The 12,560-nt window shown below is 38.0% G+C and overlaps 1 protein-coding gene across 1 annotated transcript in view; it reads right to left on the bottom strand.

Annotated features, from left to right (window-relative positions):
* The window catches only part of SLTM (SAFB-like, transcription modulator), a gene marked incomplete at its 5' end in the record, with an annotated part of 24,672 nt that overhangs the window by 7,990 nt on the left and 4,122 nt on the right, over positions 1 to 12,560 (bottom strand). The window contains 9 exon segments of the mRNA XM_010147390.1: positions 3 to 40; positions 131 to 280; positions 1,888 to 2,006; positions 3,980 to 4,029; positions 4,587 to 5,055; positions 6,426 to 6,453; positions 7,477 to 7,524; positions 7,957 to 8,146; positions 8,426 to 8,495. Of these exon segments, the coding sequence (XP_010145692.1) occupies positions 3 to 40; positions 131 to 280; positions 1,888 to 2,006; positions 3,980 to 4,029; positions 4,587 to 5,055; positions 6,426 to 6,453; positions 7,477 to 7,524; positions 7,957 to 8,146; positions 8,426 to 8,495 (1,162 nt within the window).

The following is a 12,560-nucleotide window of genomic DNA, read 5'->3' as shown; positions in this document are numbered from 1 at the left end:
ACTCTTTCTTCAGTTCCTTTTTGGAGGGGTCACCTTTCACCTATATTTTTTCCCAAAAGCCAATAGGTTAATACAGTTTCTTGCACAAGACTGTCTGCTTTGGGCAAAGTTTTCAGCTTATTAAACCTACTTTCTCCACAGAAATCTGTTGTCCATGCAGCTCTGTTCGATGAAGGTGTGCAATACATCTGGCCACTTCTGTACTAGAAGACATTGTTACTATGCCATAACATTTTGCCCCTGGGCTTCGTGCATTTGTGACCACCTTTGCACCAAGCACCTACGTAAACAGGTAAAATTTAGGTTTTGAGAGACATTTCTAGTAAGGAAGCAGTGGTCTTCCGAAAGTATGTTAATGCGGGTATATAAAAACCAAAACAAACAAAACAAGCCCAACAAGGACAAGAAACCCACACCACTGGAAAGACTGACACCAGGTTTTCCAAGGCATGTAATTCCACAGGAAGTTGCAGTTTTGAGAACTTTATCCCAGCCTTCACATCAAGGCATATTAACGCTTATTTCCTGTTTTGACCAGTCACATCCTCACACGCATTATCTGAACGATTCGTTTGACAGTTACCGTCAACATTCATTGATAGAAACACCACTGATCTGAATTTGCTGGTTCGTCTCTGACAGATGAACCCCCACAAAAAAGTCAGCAGCTGCCAATTAATGGCAGGAAGGTATAAGCAGTATTGTGAGCAGCTTAATAAGGGAGTCAGTTCTTAGAGGTATCTAGCAAATGTGTCAATTAAGCCATTTGCACAACCAGCTCTGACACTTGCTTCTTGAGAAAGCATTAAGCTTTGTGTTCCTGCTCCTTAGTAAGATTTTAGTAACTATTACAGCCAGTCTTCTGGTTATAGTCATCCTCTAGGACAGAATTGTTGCATTTCTAGCAGCCTATAATGGTACAGTAATTAAGAAATTAAGTATTTCCCAGTTAATTTAAAACTGAGAAGCTAAGTAAATACAGGTATCAATATCTTTACAGCAAAACCAGACAGAATTGGAAGTTTTAATTAAATATGCTCTCAGGTTTCAACACTTGTGAAAGCATTAAATAAAGCCACCTACTGAATTCATTAGAAAAATCACGTATCCAATAATGAGTACATATATTTGATATTCCCAGTGCTAACGATCAAAGTGCCCAAGAGGCAATAGTGCCATAACTGCACAGGCTCATAGAAACCATGTGAACTCACAGAGGTATCAGCAACTCTTTTGAGAAAGTGTGAGAAGCAGCAAAAACAGTTTTGAGAAGACTTTTTACATGGGTTCTGCATTGTTCTACGGAATCTGTATGGTAAATTAAACCAAGTCTGTTTTCCTGGATTTTGGTTTGAGCAGCTTGTAAAAAAATTCATTAAGCCAATAAAAGGCTCCCTAACATAACAGACATTAACTGTCACCTTTTTTTTTCCCCCCTATTTTCCCATTTCATAAAGCCCTCAGAACACCTTTACTAACAGTCCTCCAAAGCAGCAGGTTCTATAAAAGACGATTTATATGGTTATACTATAATTTTACCAGTTAGCACATTATCTTAAACTCATGACTTAGACTTGTGCTGCAACAGAATAGCCATCTTTTTTTTTAATAAATAAATCTTTAAGACCAGTCATATTCGTGGCATTTCTTTTGCATCTATCTTACCTCAACAGAAAGAAAAATTTCTTATAAACTTAACATATGGTTCTTCCTGTAAGCATGCACTCTTATGTTAGACGCTGCAAGTATTGTGTTTTTTAGATTACACTGGTTAGACATTTCATCTCAGACTTTCATTTAAACGAAGCATTACTCAATTTCTGTAAGTGAACAGAGGAGGGGGAAGAGAGACACACAACACGCATGGTATCACACCCCATGAAATACCTTTCCATATTTGCCAAAGAGATTTTTCAAGTCAGCAGCTTTTGTGTTGGAAGACAGTCCGCTAACCCACAGGTTCCTAGTTGAACTTCCACTGCTACCACTAACACTGCTTGCACTTCCTGAAACAAGTTTTACAGAACAGCCAAAAAATTAAGGAGACAAAAGGTACCATGAATAGTGAACTAAACTGTTGCTGAAAAAGAGAAACTTAGCCTGTTACCTTTAAGTAACTGTTTATCCGGTTACCTTTCTTGAAAAGACTTCTATATAAAAAAAATATATGCCATAAGATTTCATTCATTTACCCATGTATTGAGACGAACAGCTTGGCTAACTCATACCTCAACAGAGCTAGGAAAATCATACAATTCTTGGTTAAAGGCATGCTTTACCCCCCATCTGGGTACGTACATTAAGCTTTGAGTTCTGGTTCTTATCAAAATCTTCCATCCAAGAAAATATTCTTTTTTTTTTTAGCACCCAACAGTTGTTCTTCACCAGCACATCTTTACATTACTCACATTACCAAGGAGATGGCAGAAAGGTAAATAGAGGAGACAGTTAACTCCACCTCCAGGATAGTGGGGTTAATTTCCACAAGTTCTTCAAGTTATCTGCCCTCCACCCAGTATTTTAAAAATACTGCTGGATGTAGAGCTGGATGCAAGCCATCAAAATGATTTCCCACATGCTGAGGAAAATACTGAAGAGCTGGAAAAGCATCATGTGCCTTAAAGACCAACACCCCACACACACCATATACTGGTTTTATGTTGTTGCAAAAATGGCTAAGAACAAGAGATTCATGTGATCTTATTCCCAACACCTTTTAGTCTTAACGTTATTTAGTTCTGAGCTTGCTGTTGTTTGCTCCTAAATGTGTGAACTGCTTCTGAGTACATTAAAATGTAGGCAGTCATACAAGCAAGACCAGAACTGGATCTCCAGCTCAACAGCTGGAAAACATGATGATAGTTTTAAAAGGTAATTCAAGGACCTAGAGGAAAAAGGGTAGTTTTCCTTTTTCAGTGCATCAAGGTGAATTAAGAGCAAAAGGCAATAAATCTCAGTTATTGTTGAACTAGGATTATCGTGACAATCCTAGCTATTTTGATAAACTGTGATACACTTAGAACACCACTGAAGAGCCAGTATACTGGCTCTGGCTATGTATTTTAAGACAGGCTTACAATAGTTGTTATCACAGTTACAATATATGTTACATGAAAGCAGATTTGTTGTATCTTCATTTAATTCCATTGTAAGCATCCAACTATCATGAACAGAAATGCATCAAGAGAAGACCATTTTATGTCTGTCACACATTTCTCTTGACAAACTAATTTATCACATAAAGTTCAATTTATCCATTAGTGATATGCAAGAGATTCTATGCCAGAGGTTTTTGGCAGAGAGCTAGTAAGCAAAATAAGGAGACACACGAGCTTATAAAAATGCATTTGTTCAACTATGAAGCATCAGTATGTGACATTAACATGCTCTTGAGCTCCACTGTGAATGTGTCATCATAATGCAGGGGTTTATGGCAACAGACAAATAGGTCCAACTTTAATGCTTTGAACAGCCACAGGTGCAGTTTTGCTAGCCTGCATCTCAGCTGCTTTAAATAAAGTGAACTCTCAACCAAGTACAAAGGAGCTAGAATTAAGATTAAAAAATATCATTTGCATTACATTTAAGTACTTGCTTTTATTTTTCCTTATTCTGCACATAATACCAACCAAAACCATTGTATGTAAGTTACAGTAAGCATATCTCAAAGTGGTACCTTCTCATCAAAACAAAGACTTGGGAAACAGTAAGTGGAATTTGCTCCCAAGTCTTTTGAAATAGAGATTATATTTTCATTAAGTCCTTAGACTAGGTATTTTTCATCTTATGAAGAATCTGGCATAAGGAGAAAAATATAATGTAGATACATACATATGGCTAATGACTACTGTACCTCTAGCATGATTTACTACAGGTGGACGAGTTCAATTATATAAGCCATTTTAGTACATGGCAAACAACTGCTCACACAGGAAAGCATTTAGTGCAAGACAACACTACCCTAATTCGTAATAGTTACCTTTATCATCCTTGGATGTTGTCTTGCTTTCTTTAGATTCCTTAGTAGAGCTAGAGAAGCAAATTAAAAATCAGAAGAAAATTGAAAACACAGAATTTGTTAAGTATTGCATTTTACACTACTAATACTAACAGACAAGTTAGCATTTCCAAAAATAAAAATGGGCTAGACTGTGTATTTGAACAAATGATTCCCTTATGGATTCTTGCACTGATTTTCCCCAAGATGCCTGAAGATCTAGATTTTCTGACAACTCTATTCAGTGGATATATGGCCATCTTCTCCAGATTTCAGGACGGGGACTTGACTTCATTTTGTGTTCTTAGAACGGATAGCTGTTCATTACCATCATCACAAGGACATTTAAAAAAATCGTCAATTTGAAAAAAATACACAAATGCTGACAATTCGACAATGCAATCAGTAGGACATAGTGTCTATACGAAGATCTTGAATTTTAAAAAGTAACTTATGGCGGTCAAAAAAATCTACAGGCAGGAGCATAGGATACTAATTACAAGATTCTTGCAGCTACCCCCTTAATGTAGAGTGATCATATCGAATGCTGGTACTCAGTATCGTAAAGAACTGACATAGAAAAACAAACCTCTTTGCTTGACCAGAGGCCCCAGTAGACGAGGGACCTTTCTTCAAAGTATCCTTTTCTTTGTCTCCAGATTCTGCTTTCTTTGAACTTTCTCTGGCTTCCTTCTTGACAGGATCACCCTTCACGGAGTCTTCCTTCTTACCATCTTTATGGTTCTCAGTCATCTCATAGTCCTTGCTTTCCTTCTCCAGGCTCTGTGAAATGGTATCCTGCCCATCCTTTGGCTTACTTGCTTCTGAATCTGTAATTTTCACATTTTTACCTGTTTCTAGGAGGTCATCACCATCAAAATCCAGAGTGATGGCATCTTCAGCCTGGATTGTAACCGATATGTTATCATCCTCAGCTTCTTTCACAGAGGTGTTAGCTTCCATCTCTTCATGAGTCGTGTGATCAGCCTCAGCTAGGCTTTCTTCTGAAGGAAGAGGTTTAGATACTTCTTGTGTACCATCACCAGAACCTGCTTTATCTAAGAGGATTTAACAGGAATAAATATGGCAAAACAAGAAGTTTAAACAATTTCATATGCATAAGCTAGAATAGGACCTAGAAAATACAAAGCCAGTTATTAGCACTGATGGAAGGTTAGAAAAAAACACAAGGTGTATTAACACAAATATAATTCCTTTACCCAGGATCACTTATTCTTCATGGCAAAACACATTTTCTAGAGACAAATACCAAAACATTAGGAGGGAGAATATGGTTCCATCCAGAGATACCCGTTCTTCATAAGAAGTATCCATTTTCCAGTTTAGGATTTAGCGTTCCAGAAGAAAATAGTTGGTTTGGATGCTCACAGTTTGATTTAATGTGTCTTTGAATCTTCCTAGTCCTAGGACTTCTAACCTTCCCAAATCCAAAAGAATTACAGTCTTGAAGAATTTCAGTCAGCCTTCCACACAGGTGTTCCCTTTTGCTTTTCCTTCCTGAGCAGTTGTTTGGCAGTCAAGGTTAGCCGTACAAGGCTGCTGCAGAAAACCGAGGAGCGAGCTTTAATCCAGAGTTCGTAGACAACCTGTTTTCAGTCTTCATCCACTGGACAGATTTTCCACCTCAGTCCCACACAGGCGTCTCCATCCATATTCTTGGATTTGCGCTGATGAGAAACTTCAGCCATAGGGTCCCTCGTAAACATCGAGTCTGTAGTTTTATCCTGTAACTTCAGTAATGTGTTTATCCCATCTTGTGTAAAGTGATCGTGTTCCATGTCCTTTCTAGTCCACAATATGCAGAATCCTTAAGTAGAATCCTTAAGACTTCTGTCCAGGAAGTCTGTTTGCCCAAATGCATTACATTCCTTCTATAGTTTCACTAATGAGCACAGCTTGAAAAAAAAGCCACTCCACAGGTTTCCAAACACTTGTTTTACCATCCTATATACAACTGGTATTTCTAAGTGACAGTAAGCCAAGCATATGATGCTCCATACATTTGTTGGGTGCTCAAGTTCAGTGTAAGAGTGTGTTATTTCACCCAATCAAACATCAGTTACTGCAGTGCAAGTTGGAAGCTTTTGCATCAAGACTTACCGTGTATCAAAAATCAGAGTCCTTGAATACTATGTTTTTTCATTAAGAATCATAGTATTACAACTACATTATACATCCACCACAGTAACTGAGAAGTACTGTAATCAACTCTTAAGAGTAAAATAACTCTTAGGAGTGAAATAAACCCTCTGACTAATGATTGCAGGTGCTGAGCTCAATAAGGAGACAACTGAAACTTAGTACTGGAGACAAGCCTAGTATTAGTAAAGAGATTGAGTATTACAAGAGAAAGTTGCCTGCTCTACCAGACTAAAGACCTCTGAACTCTATTAAACTTTAAACATACCTTTCTCATTTTCTTCATCTTCACCATCCTGCAAGAAAAGGAAGTCAAGACTAAATGTCTCCTACTTTAACACTTAAAGCAGAACAGTTCCAAATTTCCACAGATCTTCTGTCGTATGAAGGCAAATTAACAAACAGAAAACTGTTTCCGAAATCTAGAAACCAAGCCATGCCCCTCCCCTGCCAAATCACTGAGAACTTGTACAAAACTTCATTGTCATCTATCTGCAATACTTGCAGTTTGCAATTGGTTGGAACACACAGCTATTTTCTCCTCTCCTCCCCATAACTCAAGGGGACATTTCTGAACTGTCCCATCCCTGTCTTGCTAAAGCCTTCAGAATGGATATCGCACTGCTTTCGATGGAATGCAAGCAACCCATCATTAGCTTTAAAAGCTTAGGACAGAAGTCAGAAACTAGGCAGACTTCCTCTGCTAAGTACTTAAAAATGAAACTATGATTTTAATAAGTGTTTACTTATTTATTGTTAACCTCACTGAGCAAGACATGCTGTATGAGACGTCCCTTTTCAGACTCAATTCCACATTAACTCTGAATGAATTTCTGCATTTCAAGATGTTACAGATGTTAGTATTGGCAAAAAAAAAAAATCAACACCACACCAACCCCAACCAACACCCCCACCTCCCCCCAGAGGCAAATTTCTACAGTAAAACAGGAGTTCTATACTCCCATCTAGGCTGTATATAGCATGCTAACATTTGGCACAACCCTCTGAAGGGTTTTTAAGAGTTTGAAAAATATTCCTTGCTATGTCTATGCACTGAATACTCCCAAACTGTAAACAGGAATTTGCATTTAAATAGGAAACCTTATTTGGAAGTAACCACTATCTGCATTACAAAAAAAGAAAACCAAAAAAACCACCCCAAATGAAAGCTTCCTATACCATTTACCTTTACTGCATTACATCATCGGACTCTAAGGTGCAGGCTGGAACAAAAAGCCAAGTCTAAAGTGATCTTTTCCAGCTGAGCAGACATGAAAATGAAATGAAAATCAGCTTAACAGAACTGATTTGGAACTTACGTGGACAATTGGAAAAGTGTCATCTTCTATGTCTTGACCTTCATTTTCCTAGGAGAACATAAAAGGGACTTGCTCAGTGAACTATTTCTAAGACACTTAAACTAAATCTCTTGACTCTGAATGTTAACTCAGAAAACATTTGCGTTAAGTGGATACACACCCAGTAAGGTGAACATTATTGAGCAGTTCTCATGACATGCATCTCAGTTCAGTGTTCAGATTATATATGTCCCAGGGAAAAGGGCAACTCTGTGAACTCTGTATGGACTGTGGTAGAATGCTAATCAATCAATGCCACTTTGTTTCAGGACTATTCAAACATGAGTCAAGGAGAACAGAAAGAAACAAGTACCAAATTATCTTCTGGAGATAAGCAAGCCAGACAAACTGAAGAATTAGTTGTGCTTCCTAGTAATGTGGACACTGAAAAAAAAATGGACATTGTGCTGAAAAAAATGCATGTAAAATATAGCAAAGTACCTGACTTTCAGGATCCTTTTCTGTATCTTCTGTTGCCTCTGCTGGCTCCAGGCTGTGGTGTCTTTTCTTTTCTACAGATGGTACTTCTTTAGAATTCAAGTTCTCATGTTCAACAGATTCTTTAAAGTCCTTTAATTCATCATTTCCATCTTGACAACTTGCATCTTGAGTCTCCAATTCACTTTCCTTTTGATGTGAACAACAAGGATTTGGTATAACTAAGGGTACTTGCTATGTTCTGATAAAATTCACTGCTAGTATCATTATTTCTGCAAAATACGGCACCATAAAGATTCATAGCATGCTTAGCAAACCCCACACCGTCACACCCTGAATCACAGTCGTCAACACAGGAAGAACAACGCTCCAAATTTCCACATAAAACATCACAAAGAAAATGGAAGCTTTTTTTGATAAATAAATCCAAACACTGAACTTAAAACTATGTATTTTTTTCTAGTTTATATTTATTACCTTGACAAAGGAATCCTCTTCAACTGAAGCATCACCAGTTGATTCATCTGCCTCCTGCTTTTTACCTGAAACACAGGATATGCTAATGACTAGAGCTGTTATGTACAGACTACTTTCTTTCAATACTGATTAACTGTTGGGCCTTAGATTGTTACTCTATATGCTCCAGTTTATCTGAACTGTTCACTCTAATATAACCCTCCCCAAACTGAGTATTTTTAAGGTGAGAAGGAAAAACAGCAGCTGAGTGAGCATGAACGATCAATGCTGTTGCATAAAGAAGCAGTTACATCCAGGTTAGTCATTTTAATTCCAATCCTACTTTGAGTGATAATAGAATTCAAGAGAACATTCAAGTGTATGTTTCTACAGTTACTGCAATTAACTAGACTTCACGACTTAAGACTTGGGAAAGGTCTTACTTTATAGGATAATTAGCCTCACTGAGCAATTTAGGTTAAAAGGGCCCTCTAAAGGTCATCTAGTCCACATGACCTCCTGCTCAAAAGTACAGCTAGGTTCCAAGATTGCTCAGGGTTTTATCTAGCTGTGTTTGAGTAACCATAAGTATAGCAATTACACAGCCTCTCCACGCCACCTTTCCCAGTGCTTTTCATCACTAGAGGGAACCAACCAGCAGAAGAATTGAGTCAGGTGAAACACTTGGGGGTTTCTACATATTCTTTACTGTACTAAGAATTCCATGGAAGAATTCTGTTCTTCCAGCACATGCACGCTTTTCTCTAATAAAGATGGCTCTGTGGAGATGACTAGTAGATACAGTTCCCTTTGGAACCCATTGTATTTCCTTAATCTTCTACAAAAACAAGACCAAAGAACACTAGATATAAATATCTCCACACAAACACACCCTTTGTAGAGTGTTTTGTCTCTCTGATTCATTCTGTCAAAGATAAGTCTATGGGATGGTTTTCAGTAGCTCAAGGCACAAAAGCAGTTCTGTTAGGAAGCAGCTTTACTGAGTTTCTGCTGAAACTCAGTGTCAGTTCAAGTTCTACAGCCACAGATATCTTCAGCATAAATAAAAAGCAGTGAGACACAGCAAGAATTTCTACATGTATTCAACTGTGGTCTGTTTTACCCCTTCCACATCTCAGTTCTATAGTCTGTTAAACCTGGAAGTCCAAGTTTCTCCTACATCCCATATCCAGCTAAGCGCACACAGAGCAACATGCAGACCAGATGCTAGACATATTTAGCAACTACCTAGCATATACTATCATGAATGCTATTTAAATTCACTCATTTTGCCTGAGGAAATGTGGCAGGTGAACTAGAACCTAGACTTTATAAGGAATAGAAAAAGAAATTGCAGAATGATGCAACTAACTTGAGGTAGCTTTGTAATGCCAACTTGAGAACCATATTTGGTTGGCATGTCCTCATCAAGAAGTTGTACCTTCCAGTAATGAAGCTGTCCCTATCTTTTGTTGGTTGCTAGATTAAGCCAGACAGGAATACATGTTTTCATTAGTCTTTCCTTAGTCTGCCTTTCTTTGCAGTAAATCCCATTTACTCTGAGTGCCCAACGTATTCCAAGGCATAAGGAGACCTGAACAATAACCTTCACTTTTCAGCTTCATGCCAGAAAGTGGTAGTAAGTTTGCTTTCCCTCTCAGTACTTTTGTTTCAGGTTACTTTGATCTGGTTAGACCCACATTGCTCAAAAGTGACACTTCAAGGCTCCGATACAGATCATTTCCATATGCTGGTACACTAACTTGCCAAAAACCCAGCGTCCACAAAAAAATCAAGTATTTTCCACACTGATACTCATCCAGTGCACTACTGAGAGGCACGCTTGGCTCGCAATTTCATGTAACTGAAGTCAGACTGCAACACCTTTCAGAAGCTTAGTGTTTCTGTGATCTTATTCAAGATCAAGTATCACTTGGAGGACAATAACTGGGATTAAAAATTATGTTAACAACAGCTGGACCTTCTGCAGACAACAGGCATAGAAGGTCTCAAGTCACACAAGTTGTCAACACACAATAAAATCTACGTACAGGTTTATCCTTGCAGTGGCTACTGAAAACGTCAGTAGTGTCAGCAACACTCACCACAAACACGGGTGCCTAACACCACAAATAGTGATTTACCTTGGAATGATGGCACTCCTTTATAAGCCCTGCTCAATCAGTTTTCTGGCAATGCAAATGCCACACACCATAAAATTGCAACTGACTATTTACACTGAGAATGAATATTCTCCTTACAAGTTAGTAGAAGATTTAGAACACCTTTAAAATTTTGGTTTAACATCCTGTAGGTTTAGCTTTCGTTTCATTTACAAGCCTTACAGTAACATAAGCTTGTTCTACCTATTCATGGTCCTCTCCATGAGAAATTCAGGCTAAGCGTACACATAGAAGAGTATTTTAGACAAGTCTCAAACAAACTAGACATCTGCATCTCATGCCTAAATAAAGTGACACAGTCAAAGTTTTGGAAGAATTAGTGTTTGCATTGAACCCCCCAACAGAGTCCTGTCGTACCTGATGCTAAAGATTCATCAAAACCATGGGACAGGAGGCAAAAAGGAGGAAGGGGAAAGAAAATCTTTACAGTGGCATAAACTCTTTATAGTGTTACTCAGTTAAGAACTCTGCTGCAATTTAAATAGTATAATTTGCCACAATATTAACAGAATTATCCTGTTACATCTCTCTATTCTTAAGTGGCATCATAGGGTAACAAGAATATTTAAGTCTTCCACAGTGTCTGCAGGACACTGCTCTCAGTTGTTTATGGATTTCAGAAAGCATGTACTTCACAAAGTCAGATACTCTCTAGACAATCACCAGCTTGCTCATAAGATTTGCTGTCATTTGTAATCATATGATTAAACTTTCAAAACACTTTCTAGTGCAGCTCATTAGAGATACCATTCACCCTTACCTTAATGAAATCACTTAGGAAGTATTTGGCAAGATTATTTCTTCCTATTTGAGGGCATGTGGAAGCCTTAGCTACAGCTTGTTGCACACCACTAGATCTTGCTTCAATATGGCATGATATATCCTAACTTCAACTATGAAACCAACTTTCCAGTATGAGAACCACCTTTGTGAAGTGATTTTAAGGTTCAGCCTGCATGTTATTTTTCAAGTGTTGATTACAACTTAAGATAATTTAAATTTCCATCATCAACACAGACTTCAGTTAACAGTCCCCTCAGTCCAGAGAAGATTCTTTTCTACACACCATCTATCCATTAACATGCAAGAAGAAAGCCTAGTTAAAAAGGAATGCTCTCTCTGCAAATAATTTATGTACATCTTTCCCGAAAAGAGAACATATTCATTTCTTCGTAAGAGTACTCTATCTTGAGTAAAACCCTTGAGAAAAGATTAAACTCACTGTTGAGATCCTACTCTGACAGAAATACTTAAAAGTTTGTAGAGATATATAGAGCAATGAAACACCACCAAATACCTTGAAATAGTAATAAGTTAACAAACCTACTTTGTAAGACAATTAAGACACATGCCTTCTAACATTAAGAGGCCTAAATAGCAGAGCAACAGCTATTTAGTACCCCCCAACCATTCAGCAAAGTCCCTTTTTAGTCTTTACCATTTTTCAGCAAGTGCAGAGCAGACCAACAGAACTAACCACTGAGGAGAAGCAACAAAGCAACTACCCTGCTAGCCTTAAAGGAATTTTTAAATGGAAGTCAAAGCTCAGGGAGACTCATTTAGAAAATTTATTATGAAAATAGTTATTTAGAAAAAATTGAAAACTTGGGTTATTCAGGATTCAAATCAAGACATTTGCACTAGTACCCCAGAGACTATATCACGTATTGACAGGGCCATAAGACACCGATGGTCAGTGCAGTTCAGAATCCTCATCTCACTCCAGCAATGATTCACTGGGCAGGCTCACAGTGCAGCACATGGCTTCAGACATCAAATCACAGAACTATAGTAATTAACAGCTCAGACAGTTTGAAAAATAATGTACAGAGTTTGTCAAAATACTTATTTTAATATCCCTGAAGGACAGGTGACATCATGACAGATTATTTCCCTCACTCCACTCCCCTTTTGTAGGCCAGTGGTGTAAAACCCAGTTTGAGTTTGTGAGGGTTTTTTTTTTTGGGG

The sequence above is a fragment of the Eurypyga helias genome, unplaced genomic scaffold (assembly GCF_000690775.1).
Source record: "Eurypyga helias isolate BGI_N326 unplaced genomic scaffold, ASM69077v1 scaffold38252, whole genome shotgun sequence".
In the NCBI taxonomy this organism is placed as follows: domain Eukaryota; kingdom Metazoa; phylum Chordata; class Aves; order Eurypygiformes; family Eurypygidae; genus Eurypyga; species Eurypyga helias.
This window is presented reverse-complemented; position numbering and strand designations above follow the sequence as displayed.